At 39.5% G+C, this 15637-nt stretch overlaps 1 protein-coding gene across 1 annotated transcript in view; it reads left to right on the forward strand.

Annotated features, from left to right (window-relative positions):
- LOC126412701 (uncharacterized) overlaps positions 1-15637 on the forward strand; it is a 236234-nt gene that overhangs the window by 148091 nt on the left and 72506 nt on the right. The window contains exon 9 of the mRNA XM_050082458.1: positions 2982-3130. Coding sequence (XP_049938415.1) covers positions 2982-3130 — 149 coding nt within the window. The remainder of the gene's footprint in view (positions 1-2981; positions 3131-15637) is intronic.

The raw sequence follows: 15637 nt of genomic DNA on the forward strand, positions 1-15637 counted from the left end.
ACAGCAGAGTCAGTTCCACAGAGGCTCTGGATCTGTGTATGCAGCTGAAGGAAGGCTGTAGTGCTGCAGGCAGACACAGTGTTGAAAGGAGACACTTATTGAGAAGCTGTTATTTAGGGAATCTTTGCCATTGTTTTAAATATAAGTGGTGCAATGTAGGACCCATGGAAATGGCAAGATGCTGCTGCATTGAAAATGGGTCTTGTTATTGTACAAACAAACGGCAATAGAACCTTGAGTATCCATGATGACTGTTGGCACTGATTGTATCCTTGTTGTTACAGTATTTTGAGACTATGGTATTATATTTATTAAAGAAAGGGGTGGAGATCTCTTCTGCACAGCATGTTGCAAGACATCCCAGATATGCTCAATAATGCTCTTTGAAATGAGACTTGTCTGACCAGGCAACATGTTTCCAGTCATCAACAGTCCAATGTTGGTGTTGTTGGGCCCAGATGAGGCATAAAACTTTGTGTCGTGAAGTTGTCAGGGGAACACGAGTGGGCCGTCATTTCTGAAAGCCCATATTGATTATGTTTCGTTGAATGGCTCACATGCTAACACTTGTTGATTGCCCAGCATTGAAATCCTCAGCAATTTGTGGAAGGGTTGTACTTTGTCATGTTGAACGATTCTCTACCACCGTTGTTGATCCTGTTCTTGCAGGATCTTTTTCAGGCCACAGCAATGTTGGAGATTTGATGTTTTTCTGGATTCTTGAGATTCATGATATACTCATGAAACGGCCATATGGGGAAATCCCCACTTCATCATTACCTCAGAGATGCTGTGTTCAATTGCTCGTGTGCTGACTATAATGACCATGTTCAAACTCACTTAAATCTTGATAACCTGCCATTTTAGCAGCAGTAACTGATCTAACAACTGTGCGAGACACTTGTTGTCTTATATAGCCATTGCCAACTGCAGTGCTGTTTTCTGCCTGTTTCCATACGTCTGTATTTGAATACACATGCCTATACCAGTTTCATTGACACTTCTTTGTATGTAACAGATTTATGTACTTTTCATTTCATGTAAAGAGTGCTATGTGATCCACTCCAAGTCGTTGGCAAGGGGAGGGGGGTGCTCCCTGAAGGAATTTGTACATTTTAAAGTGCATGACGTCCCACTAGCCACATCTGACAGGATGTCCCATGCATTATTTTCTGCCTTGGAGTTGCCCAGTTTTGGGCCCACTGAGTCACAGTATACCTTCCAAACTAATACATGTTATCTCAGGGATATGCAAGCTCACTCTGTTGCATGCAGGGAAACTCATGTTATGAGTGTCCTCAGCAAATGAAAATGAATATTTCCAAAGAATAGGCTCAAGATGGCTCCTCTTGATGGCAGACCCAGTAAATGTCATCTGCACATGCTACAACCAGAGATGGTGACACATAATGGTTAGAACCACAAGGACATGGCCTAATAATAAATGGGATCCATTGTGATATATCTGGTCCCTCTTGTTGGCTGCCTGCCACCAATACCAGAAAGACATCCTGAAATACCTCATATTCAGTATTCTACCTTCCCAGTCTTCATTTTGAAAATTTTACCTGGGCACTTTCCCAGCTCAACACTTCTTTCCTCTGTGGACCAAATGTTACCCACTCAGATGAGAGATTTTGATGGAACAACTACTTGGGAATATAGGATAATAATACTACATTGAATATCAGCACTGACTCACCACATGATGAACCTCCATGTCAGTCCCATTTTGCTAATAACAGGTGCTGTATGTTGCTATCTCAAGCATAGATTCAACACATCCTATCTCTACAGACCTTCCGCCTGCATATACCTATACCAATAGTTCTGCCACTTACGAGGAAGTGATGGGAACTAGCTTATCTGTTAAGTTGTGAATGTACTTCTGTAAATAATGTGAGTCCAAGACTCGATAAAATGTTCCTGAACTGAACTGTGAAATGTCAAAGGGCCAAATTCATCTAAGAGATGAATAGTGGAATGGTGTGAGTCAAAGTCAAGGGCTCATTGCTGTTAGAGTACCACTTGCCACAGCATGCTAGTGGAGCATTAGGCAGCCACCCACTTAGGAGCTACAGCATGTATATGCAGTTGACGACCAATGAAGGTACTATAACCGGAGATGCTTTGGCATGTGGCATGTATGACATACACAATGGCCACTCAATAATGTACCCTCACTGGCACATACAAATACTGGCCATCGAGCAAGGTGGGGCATTGAATCAGCAGATCATTGAGTGAGTGGGTGTCTGTTAAAGGGTTGGCTTCTGTCCTGAGGCCTCCATCACTCACTTGACATCCTGTTAGGACCACCTGCCTGGAAGTTCAGCAGCAGCAAATAACTTTCAAATAATTAGCTAACATGTAGAAGAAGGAAATATATTGTAGGAGCATGTGTCTAGAAACAATTTATTTTCATGTTACAGCTAATTTTCTATAACTCTTCATTAAACATTAAACATGTGAAACACTCAGGAACAGAGCATACATGAAACTTTTTCTTATTTGAAATTATAAAAATATCCACTTTCAGCAGTGATACAAGCATCAACCTGCCTTTGCACTGAATAGTAGATACACTGGTGTATTCCAGGAGTATTGAATGTAGTCCTTCAAAATATGGACACAAAAACTTTCTGCATCTTGCACTGAAATTATGTGTATGTTGAGATAATATATACTGACAAACAGGAACATAAAGTAGGCCAGTCCACAGGTGATAATGTTTATGTGCATATAGGTGAATCAACTCTCATCACACTAGGCAATATGTTATGCTATTCTGCAATCACAGTAATGCATATTTTAATGCCAGCTTTTGTCAACAAACTTTTCTCATTGGCAGCACTTTCTTGAATTCAAAGCAAAGGGAGGTTGTTCTGAAATGTAAGGATACAAATAGTAGAAAATACATAAACTATTTTGGCAACAATAGGAAGTAATTGTTGGTAATCTGACTTTTTTTCTATCTGCAGGTTGTCAAAAATCGGATGAGAATTATAGAATTTTTGAGGAACTTTGATCGCCACAATCAACAATGTATCTCAAAGGCAAACTTTGCTCGGGGTTTGGATCCATTAGGATTGCAACTTACTCCAACAGAAGTTGAAACACTTGCTGAAGTGTGAGTACAAAAATGAATAAAACAAATTTCCAGCATAAAGTGTATGTTTGTCTGCTACAAAGGTGTATTTAAATGTAAGCCATAAGGGATCATTCAGCTAAAGACTTGCTAGCAATTTAAAATAGTATTTAGTCATAAAAAATTTTATTTGTTAACTAAACTGGACATATTACTGAGCATAAGAGGAAAGCAATTAAATCATTGTCATACACACTGTGAAATCTGAATCTCATAATTGGATGATCTGAGAGGAAACTATCACAAAGATTGGTCTCTCATGACAGTATTTGTTTTCATCCACTGTTTAGCAATAGAAACATTACCACAACCATTTCAAGAAAATGTTATACTGTCAGTGTTTCCATCACCATGATAAAATGAATGTGTGACAATTCTGTTTGATTCGATGAGTTCAATGACATAATGATAACTTTATCTGTGAAATTTACTGAAACACTGTCAAGACTCTATCATATTGGATAATATCATTATTTATTATTGCCATTATTTAGTTAACTGAACTGATAATGTTTCTGAGTATTTTATAAAGTAGTCTCAAAACTGAAAGGTTTAATGCAATATTTTTGTTGTCAGACACTTGAAGCATATCATCAATACACTAATGAAAAGAAATGCAATCACTATCATCTGGTCCTGTACAAAAACTATTGAGAAGCAAGTGAACTCCACCTTAATCTGCTGCTTGTAGTGTTTCTGGCTTCATCAAAAAATGTGTTGACATTGCTTGTACTGTGTATCAGACATACAGGGTATACATAAAGTCAGGGACCACTTTCAATTATTTATTCCACAAGAACCAAACATTGTACAGATATAATACATATGTCATTTTGAAAAGAAACCCAGAAAGTTTTTTTTTTCATGTATACTGCCACAGTGTAGTTTGGTAATTTGCTGATAGTCACCTCTAATCACAAACATGGCGAGTCCAGGTGCAGAGAGAGCTTTCAGTGTGTTGGAGTTCGACAAAAACAAATGTGCTATAGCTGTTCAATGGATGTTTAGAACCAAGTACGGTAAGAAGCCACCAACAAGGAAGGCCATTTACCTCTGGCACAACAAATTAATTATGACGGGTTGCTTGTACCTGGCAAAGAGAAGCGGATGTCTCAGTGTGTGTGTGTGTGTGTGTGTGTGTGTGTGTGTGTGTGTGTGTGTGTGTGTATGTGTGTGTCACACATCCTGTGAACTCGAAATGGCTCCAATGACAGTGTGAAAAGTCGTGCAACAGAAGCTGTCTATGAAACCATTCAAATTGGAACTAGTGCAGAAGCTTAATGATGACAACAAAAAAAAGCGTTTTGAGTTTTGTTCGTAATTGCAACAACTGAATGAGGATGGGGATGGCACTGTTGATCGCTTAATTTTTTGCAACGAAGCCACTTTTCACACTAATGGGAAACTGAACAGGCCTAGTTGGTCGAACCTGGGGTACAAAGCAGTCACACAAATGCATTGAATTTGTGCGTAATTGCCCAAAGGTAAAAGTTTTTTGTGCCTTGTCACATCAAAAACTGTACAGGCCATTCTTCTTTGCACAGTCACTGGATATTCCTACTCTTGGACATGTTGCAGAAACCACTGATGCCTCAGATGCAATCGGACTCTCCATTGATCTTACAGCAGGATGGGGCTCCACCCGATTTTCATTGTGAAGTTTGTGGGTACCTGAACATGAGCTGCTGCATCGATGTATTGGCTGTGCTACAGAATGGGACAGCTGTTTAATGAAATAGACTCCCCACTCACCAGATCTCACTCCGCGTGACTTTTTTTCTATGGGGACACATTAAAGATCTGGTGTATGTACCACCTCTACCACGGGATGTAGCATAGCTCCGGGAGAGAACACAGGAAGAGACTGCCACAGTAGATGATGCTATGCTGGGACGGGTATGGCAAGAATTCGATTACCGTATTGATGTCTGCTGTGTCACTCATGGCTGGCATATTGAATGTTTGTAAAAAAAACTTTCAGAGTTTCTCTTCAAAATGCAATATTTATGAGATCTGTTCAATGTTTAGTTCTTGTGCAATAAATAATTGAAAGTGTTTCCAGACTTTATGTACACCCTGTATAATATCTGTGTCTTTTTATGCATTACTGTTGCTTCAAGCATCTTATGCTGCATTATGTCCAAAGATGTATGCCAAGTAATACATTAATGTTGTAAATATAAAAAAAATCAGAATATTAAATTACAATATGGATTGGAGAAATATGCATAGTATTTATATTTAACAGCCATAAAATAAAAGCCCACTGAGGATGCTGCAACTGCAGTGAAACATGTATGGGATAAAAAACAAAATTGTGTTTTGCTAAAGGTGGACCCCATCCAGAAACATATGTATTGTTAAAGCAAACATGGACAAAAGAGCTTCAGTTCCAAGATGATTATGCATAGTATATGTTGTGTGATTTATGAACATCTGTTGAGGTGTAGAACAAATCACACATTTAGTTTGATAAGGAAGAGAGTTTAAAAGTACACAAAACAAACATTGTACAGTTAATATCACACATTAGTACTTTTTCTGTGAGTGTTCTTATGACTAATGACTGTGAGTATTAAACTTAATCATGTGCAGAAGAAAGTGAAATCATGAAACAGGTTGATAATGGACATCATGCTGGGGTTTGAACTTCCACAAATGTTTAAAAACAAACTTAGAGATTACCTTATTAGTTACTCCTGCAATTTATCTGAATACTTATGCTAAAGAAAGTAAATTTTGTGTAACTCTAATATTTATATTAGATATATGCTAATTTTGCCAGTAAATGTACAGCTGATAATAGTATGCTAATAAATGCTTTGTTTGAAGTATTTGCCAATAACAGCTGAGTAGTGTTGAAGGAAGAGTGATGGCTTTTTTCAAAGTAGTTTTTTTCTACTAACATACATATATACAGAAATCTACTAGTAATTACCATAATTATCAGTTTAAATAGAATAGTACTAGTCATAAAATGTTGTGCTTGATTCTGCCTATTAATATGTAATTGAACTTGTTCCACATCTTTTCATGATGGGATTAACAGAACACAATGTGTGAATGAGTGAGTTATTGCAAGATTCTCCCTTAATTCTGAAGTGAATGAAATATATGCTTACTAAGTATTTCTTAATTTTTTGTGACTGTATTTGTATTTGTTTTTCACCAAGAATGATAATTAATTGTACAGGAAGTCACCCATATTAATTAGATTATTGCAGTATTTTCTCAGTGATTGACTTTGTAAATGGATGGTTTCATTGCACTGAGTATAACAATTGTATAAAGTTCCCTGACCAAGATATAAATCTCATAACTTTCAAGGAAGTCTCTTTTTTTCAAAATTTTTGTTTATTAATCATAATAGCACTGTTATTAACAAAGTTAGTAATGGAACTAATGCTTAATTCATTTGAGCCCAAAAGACCAATTATTTATGTTATTATTTATCAATTTTGTAGAAAGTGGCTAAAACCCAAAGTTGACAGTAGAGAGATTTTTGGCGTAAATATAAGTGAACATATATATTTAAAGGAGAGGCTAATGGGACATGGATTTTGTGTATTCATCACAATAGACAAGAAACTCAAATCTACTGAGATAAAAATTCAAGCACTCTGTATCATTTGGGTAAAACTTAATATCAAGGGTGGTTGTAATCTTAAAGTTAGGTCCTTCTATCAGCCAACAGACTAACTCCCAGAAAAAGAGAAACCTTTGATCAGTTCCCCAATCCAATTATTATTGGAGAAGACTTGTTGTTGGAATAATAAAAGTTTTGTAAATGGTAATTATCTTATCAGTGTAAAGGCGAATGATGTAGATGTTTAGAGTCAGTGGTGTTAGGAAACAGCTGAAATTGCTGAAATTGAACATTCTATTCCAAAGTTTGAAACTTAGTTGGCTCCTCTCTTAACTGTACTGGGTCATGTATCCCTCACACATATAGCTGTGCCCACTGGTTGGAAGAAAGGAAAGGTCACACCTATAACAAGGATAGATAAAAAATCTACTCACCAAGCAGCAGCAGAACACACTGTTGTGATTGGCAAGTTTTTGGAGCCAGTGGCTCCTCCTTTAGGCAAAAGGGTTGAAGGGGAAGGAAGAAGGATCAAGGAAAAGGACTGGAGAGGTCTGGGAAAGGGGGCAGATTTTGGGAAAGTCATGTAGAACTGTGGGTCAGGTGAGACTTACTGTGAGGGATGAGATAGCACAAACAGATAAGTGTCCAAGGAATAGAAAAGCAACTGGAATCACTCAACAGAGGAAAGTCCACTGGACCTGACGGGATACCAATTCAATTCTACACAGAGTACACGAAAGAACTTGCCCCCCTTCTAACAGCCATGTACCGCAAGTCTCTAGAGGAACGGAAGGTTCCAAATGATTGGAAAAGAGCACAGGTAGTCCCAGTCTTCAAGAAGGGTCGTCGAGCAGATGCGCGAAACTATAGACCTATATCTCTGACGTCGATCTGTTGTAGAATTTTAGAACATGTTTTTTGCTCGAGTATCATGTCGTTTTTGGAAACCCAGAATCTACTATGTAGGAATCAACATGGATTCTGGAAACAGCGATCGTGTGAGACCCAACTCGCTTTATTTGTTCATGAGACCCAGAAAATATTAGATACAGGCTCCCAGGTAGATGCTATTTTTCTTGACTTCCGGAAGGTGTTCGACACAGTTCCGCACTGTCGCCTGATAAACAAAGTAAGAGCCTACGGAATATCAGACCAGCTGTGTGGCTGGATTGAAGAGTTTTTAGCAAACAGAACATAGCATGTTGTTATCAATGGAGAAACGTCTACAGACGTTAAAGTAACCTCTGGTGTGCCACAGGGGAGTGTTATGGGACCATTGCTTTTCACAATATATATAAATGACCTAGTAGATAGTGTCGGAAGTCCCATGCGGCTTTTTGCGGATGATGCTGTAGTATACAGGGAAGTTGCAGCATTAGAAAACTGTAGCGAAATGCAGGAAGATCTCCAGCGGATAGGCACTTGGTGCAGGGAGTGGCAGCTGACCCTTAACATAGACAAATGTAATGTATTGCGAATACATATGATAGCGGAACAAACACTGGTAGCAGTTACTTCTGTAAAATATCTGGGAGTATGCGTACGGAACGATTTGAAGTGGAATGATCATATAAAATTAATTGTTGGTAAGGCGGGTACCAGGTTGAGATTCATTGGGAGAGTCCTTAGAAAATGTAGTCCATCAACAAAGGAGGTGGCTTACAAAGCACTCGTATGACCTATACTTGAGTATTGCTCATCAGTGTGGGATCCGTACCAAATTGGGTTGACGGAGGAGATAGAGAAGATCCAAAGAAGAGCGGCGCGTTTCGTCACAGGGTTATTTGGTAACCGTGATAGCGTTACGGAGATGTTTAACAAACTCAAGTGGCAGACTCTGCAAGAGAGGCGCTCTGCATCACGGTGTAGCTTGCTCGCCAGGTTTCGAGAGGGTGCGTTTCTGGATGAGGTATCGAATATATTGCTTCCCCCTATTTATACCTCCCGAGGAGATCACAGATGTAAAATTAGAGAGATTAGAGCGCGCACGGAGGCTTTCAGACAGTCGTTCTTCCCGCGAACCATACGCAACTGGAACAGGAAAGGGAGGTAATGACAGTGGCACGTAAAGTGCCCTCCGCCACACACCGTTGGGTGGCTTGCGGAGTATAAATGTAGATGTAGACAGAGTGACCTCCTCCATGCCAAACAACATGTATTCTATAAACATTGGTCATATGAAATCCAACTCACACTTGGGTCAAGACAAAAACATTTCATTTAGCCCCACACCAATGCTAATTAATGAAATAATGATCGTATGGTGTACAAAACAAAATTTGTGTCATGGCAAGGAGAAGACAGCATGTTATGTTGGATGGAGAATCGTTGACAGATGTAGAAGTAACTTCAGGAATACCTAAGGGAAGGATGTTGGGACCCTTGCTATTATGTTGTGTATTAATGAGCTGGAATACAATGTTAATAGTAACCTCGAACATTTTGTAGGTGACGCAGTTATCTCTAATGAAGTAGGATATAAAATAAGGTTTGCAGATATCCAGTCAGTCCTTGCTAAGATTTCTGTGTGGTGCAAAGATTATCAATTTGTCTTTAATGTTTAGAAATGTAAAATGACACACTTCACAGACTGCAGATACGCAGTATCCTATAATGAAAATATTAATAAGTTACAGTCAAAATCAATTTGCATCTAACAGTTTGTGAGGATATGACACAGAATTATCACTGTAGGTAAAACAGGTGGCATGTTTTGGTTCATTGGTAAGATACTGGGCAAAAGCAGTCTACAAAGTGGACTGCCTACAAAATAGAAGTTCGATAAGGGCTATGAGTGTAGGGTGTTTTCCCTTTGGTTGACACAGTGCATCGCTTGTGACACTTGGTGAGAACCTAGTGGTGCAAGTTCAGTTAGTCTTTGGTACCTCTGCAAATCACTCATGTTCTATGCACATGATATTGTGTAAATGTTTGCAAGTTATGAAATAAATTTTGTTTTTATTCAGCAATTCTGAGTGCATGTTATTTACTGTGGTTGAAATACCCAAAAATTGGTGACCCTGAGAAGAAAAATGGACACTAAAAAGCAAAAAATTCCAAGTGAACCAGCAGTGTCTACAACAGCAGACAATGTTATGTGAAGACAGCAGTTATAACAGCACCATGGAGCCAGCCACAAAGAAAATAGCGGTTTTAAATTCCAAGCAAATTCAGATAGTAATGGACAAATATTTCCACAAAGCCCATGATATTCCATGCCAGTGACAAACATTCTTTTGTTGCTTTTAGTGTCCCATGCATACTGTGAAGTAAATCAGAAATCTTGCCATATTTACCACAGCAACAAGAATTATGGATTCATATGCTGAAAGTTTCTTTTGCTGCATATAGATTTTTATGTGGTGAAATGCAATTTTTATTGACAAATATCACCCTAGACTCTCAAGCACTGGTTTTAGTGTCAGACATTATTAAAAATCTCAAAACCACTCTAGGAAAAAGGGTCTACAAGTTCCAGGATAACACAATCAACACAAGTGAACCAATGAGCAAATGGATGATAAAGCACTGTCCAATTATTGGTGTCACATTTGTGCTACTGTTGATAAGTTGGAAATGATAAACACAATATTACATCATAACTGACTTAACCAGCTGCTGTAGAAATTGCAGACAAGACCCACCACATGCTTCAACACAAAAAAATATGTACAGTGACACTATTCCAAGATGATGTCACCGTGGCTACAGCCGCTGCTGTTAGGGAATACCAACTAATACTTTTGAGCAACTCTAGACTTTGCAACACAGCTTGGACTCATTCAAATAACAGATTACCATGAAGGAAGACAAGAGGCCACCTTGCTGCAGTTCCACTGCTTCAGCCCCTGTGACGATAAAAAACAGTATGTTAAGCAATGCTCATCCATGTACTTGCATCACAGCTGCTTTAGTGCATGGGCTGTGATGTGTGTCACACCTTGCATTTACCCAAATTAAAATGATGTGGTGGGCTCTAAGAAAGCTTTTAAGTGCCTACTGGCCAACACACACCACACCACTGGCAGCACTGATGATAACAATGACATACTTGCCACTGTGCCAGCTGTTAAAACAAAGTGTCAACCATGGTTTTTAATGAGTGGTTGTTAGCAAACAACAAGAAACATGGGAACTGCACCCCACTTGGTCAGCCTAACTCACAAACCAAGCTAGTGTTTTTTAAGGTTCCTAATAACCATATATAAGTGAAAAACAATTGCCTCATATATATCTGGTGAACTGTGGTTCCAATATGAACGTCTAATCAACAAACTAAAGAGACTGAGAGGTGCACATGGCTTAACACAGCTAAAAGTTCACATATTTCCACTAACAGTGACTGTAAAACTACACTGGACCTGGGTTTCCATTGGCCATTGGAATGGAATTTTGCGCTGGCAGATAAATCTGAACCAATATAAGCTGCCAATTTCTTACATTATTACGGATTGGAAATCAAACCTACATGCAGCACAGCTTTAGATAGGGACTGAAATAAATATGGGCCAGTGGTATGGTTTAAAGAAAAAAAATAATGTAGAAGACCTTTCGCAGATAAAGAATGACTGCTGTATTTTGAAATACGGTAGGATGCCGAGGGGTGTGCCAGATAAGAGCAATGTCCGTGGAAGCTTCAGAGGCTCATGCAGTCTTTACCAGCTCTTGATCAGCCCACAAAGGGGTGTACAGTAAAGTGCCAACCTTAATAGTAAGAGAAGAGAAGCACTTTAATTACCACTGGTGTGAGTGATTAAAATATTCAGTATCTCAAGTTCTGATTATAGTTGGAAAGTGGTAATGGAGAATTTGGAATCATACCGTCTGAGCAACTTAATAATTTCGACCTCCACCATTCACGAGTTCGAAGACAAGTGAAACTAGAAAATTTCAGTCACAGTTGATGAAAGTTCAAATAATAACTTAGCTGCTCCATATGATGAGGTACTCAACTCTGATATCCTCAGGGGTTGTTGCTTCAGAAAGTTCTCAATCCTTGCTTCGCATGTGTATTCAAATACAGAGATATGTAAACAGCAGAATACAGTGCTGTGGTCAGCAATGCCTATATAAGACATCAAGTATCTGGCCCAGTTGATAGATCAGTTACTGCTGTTACAGTGGCAGGTTTTCAAGATTTAAGTAAATTTGATGTTGTGTTATAGCCAGTGCATGAGTGATTGGAAACACCATCTCTGAGGTAATGATGAAGTAGGGATTTTCCCGTATGACCGTTTCACGAGTATACCGTGGATATCAGGAATCCGGTAAAACATCCAATCTCCAACATCAATGCAGCCGTAAAAAGATCCTGTAAGAACAGACCAATGATGATTGAAGAGAATTATTCAACATGACAGAAGTGCAACCTTTCTGCAAATTGCTGCAGATTTCAGTGCTGGGCCATCAACAAGTGTCAGTGTGTGAACCTTCAATGAAACATCATTGATATGGGCTTTCAGAGCTATACCGTTGATGACCACACAACACAAAGCTTTATGCCTCGCCTGAGTCTGACAACACCGACATTGGATTATTGAGGGTGGAAACATGTTGCCTGGTTGGATGAGTCTTGCTTCAAATTGTATCAAGCAGATGGACCTGTACGGGTATGGAGACAACCTCATTAATCCACGGACCCTGCATGTCAGTAGGGGACCATTCAAGCTGGTGGAGACTCTGTAATGGTGTGAGGTATGTGGAGTTGGAGTGATATGGGACCCCTGATATGCCTAGATATGACTCTGACAGGTGACACATACCTAAGCATCCTGTCTGATCACCTGCATCCATTCATGTCCAATGTGCATTCCAATAGACTGGACAATTTCAGCGGGACAATGTGACACCCCACATGTCCAGAATAGCTAGAGAGTTGTTCCAGGAGTTCCTTCTGAGTTTAAACACTTCTGCTGCCCACCAAACCCCCCCCCCCCCACCCCCCCCCCCCCCCCAAAGAAATGAACATTACTGAGCATATCTGGGCTGCCTTGCAATGTGCTGTTGAGAAGAGATCTCCATCCCCTCGTATTCTTATGAATTTATGGACAACCCTGCATAATTCATGGTGTTAATTCCCTCCAGCACTACTTCAGACATTAGTTAAGTCCAAGCCACGTCGTGTTGCGGCACTTCTGCATGCTCGCTGGAGCCTTACCCGATATTAGGCAGGAGTACCAGTTTCTTTGATTCTTCAGTGTACACTGGCCATCTGTCAGCCTTCGAAAGATTCTCACACAAACAACTTCTGAAAGTCAATAATGCAGCAGACAGACCTTGTGGCTCATGTGCCACTTCCTTTTATGTAAAACAAAACAATTGATTATATCACTGAATTTGAGATTTACAAAATAACAATTAAAAGTCATGTGAGATAATTTTTGTTACATGTATCAAAAAATGGGCCACATATTGCCCCATGAGTTCTGATATATAATTAGGAAAAGCTTACATAGTTCCAAGCATAATTCCAAAGAATATGAAGTACAGTAATATAAATTATATTTCAGTCAATTACTTTGAATAATATTTCTACCAGTATTTCAATTTGCCCTCAAACAGAGCTATCATTTTAGATGATCATAATGAATAAACATTGTAGCTTTTCAGAAATAGGAGACAGGCAAATTTTCAAGAATATGTGATGTAACATGACTGCTCTGTTTATATCACAAAATTTTAGAGTTGTATTATCAATGAACAGCTTATTCACCTTAGTTGCTAATATAAATTGAGTTGTATATTAATGTGAAATTTAATTCGAGATAATAAACTCATTTGTACCAATTTTTTGAAGGACTGTTTACTACTGGAACTGAGTATAGACATTAAAGTACAAAGTCCAGAAAGTTAAAAATTCTAGCTTAAGTGATGTCACCTCTTGAGAGGATGCAGACGTGAGGAAGGAAAGGAATTTCAGATAAGCATGGGAAGGTAGTCCTATTTCAGTACCCCCCCCCCCCCCCCCCTCCCGAAGACGCGTTACTAATCAAAAGTTAGTGAAACGCTGTTCTACAATCCTGAAGGTGGAATGTAGACAATTTGGAAAAGAATTACAGTCCAGTACCCAGAAGTATACTATCAAATATAGGTCTAACACCAAAAATAGTGAGATACAGGTAGTGTCAAGCACCAAAAACATTAAGTCGTTAAATTATATAAGAGGAATCATGGGTAATATGCATAACACCCAAAACGTATGAAATTATGAAGGCATAGCCTTAATAGTGTGTAACACTTTAGAAACAAACAATAAAAATTTACAGTGTAACATAGGATTCCTGTCTAAGTAATACACGATACATTTTTACATTCAGTTTGAAATTTTATTTTCCTACGTAAGTTATTTCTTCTGATGGAATCTCCATCCTTTACAGTCCAGTATGGCATTTTGGGTAACACTGTCTTTTAAATACCTGTAACCACACACTATATAAGTTTCCATCCTAATGGATGACATCTCATACGATAAACAAAAGTTTCTGTCATTTGTGTTCATTTACTACAATGATTTTCTATTTAACTCATTTTCACTTCAGACTGTAGTTCTTGAAATGGGCCATTTCACCACAAAACTACACAAAACATGTAGTAGAAATAATATTAACAAAGAGATAGAGGGGCTGGCCAGTACTTACCTCAGCTCAGTACAGCCGATAGATACACATAAAACAGAACTGAAAATTTACATTCCTAGCTTTCGGAACTTTGTCCCTTCATCAGGGAGGAGAGAGGGGAAAAAAGGGAAGAAGGGAAAGTGGATTCAGTTACTCACAACCCAGGTTATGAAGCAACAGGGAAAGGTAAACAGGGAGGGTAGCAAGGATGGAGGCATGGTTGTCAGAGGGAAGCCAAAGATACTCTACTGTAAGTACTGTGCCAGCTTCAAACCAAAGAGGATGCATACAGAAGTAAAGAGGTATATAGTATAAAGATAAACACAACTATGTAGGATGAAAAGATGCGTGAATGGCTAAAGAGGAAAGGGAAAGAGGAGAAGACTGAAGAGTGAATGGGAGTGAGGTTGTTTAACGTAGGTTCAGTCCAGGGGGATGGCGGGATGAAAGGATGTGTTGGAGTGCAAGTTCCCATCTTCGCAGTTCAGAGGGACTGGTGTTGGGTGGGAGAAGCCAAATGGCACATACGGTGTAGCAGGTTCCTAGGTCCCTAGAATTATGCTGGAGGGCATGCTCCACTACTGGGTATTGGGCATCTCCTAGGCGGACAGTTCGTCTGTGTCCGTTCATGCGCTCAGCCAGTTTGGTTGTTGTCATGTCGATGTAAAAGGCTGTGCAGTGCAGGCATGTCAGTTGATAAATGACATGTGTAGTTTCACACGTAGCCCTGCCTTGAATTGTGTATGTTTTACCAGTAGCGGGGCTGGAGTAGGTGGTTGTGGGGGGATGCATGGGGCAGGTTTTGCAGCGGGGTCGGTTACAGGGGTAGGAACCGCTGGGTAGAGAAGGTAGTCTGGGAATATTGTAGGGTTTAACAAGGATGTTACGGAGGTTAGGGGGGCGACGAAAGGCAACTCTGGGTGGTGTGGGGAGAATTTTGTCAAGGGATGATCTCATTTCAGGGGTTGACTTGAGAAAGTCATATCCCTGGCGGAGTAATTTGTTGATGTTTTCGAGGCCAGGATAATATTGGGTGACAAGGGGGAAGCTCACATCCACACCTCTGTCCATATCAAACCCACAAACAAACAACAGTACCTTCACTTTGATAGCTGCCATCCTTTCCACATCAAACGCTCCCTTCCCTACAGCCTAGGTATTCGTGGCAAACGTATCTGCTCCAGTGACGAATCCCTCAACAACTACACCAATAACCTGACCAGTGCTTTCCTCTCCCGCAACTATCCTGCAGACCTTGTCCACAAACAGATTTCCCGAGCAATACAT

The sequence above is a fragment of the Schistocerca serialis genome, chromosome 1 (genome assembly GCF_023864345.2).
Source record: "Schistocerca serialis cubense isolate TAMUIC-IGC-003099 chromosome 1, iqSchSeri2.2, whole genome shotgun sequence".
NCBI lineage: Eukaryota > Metazoa > Arthropoda > Insecta > Orthoptera > Acrididae > Schistocerca > Schistocerca serialis.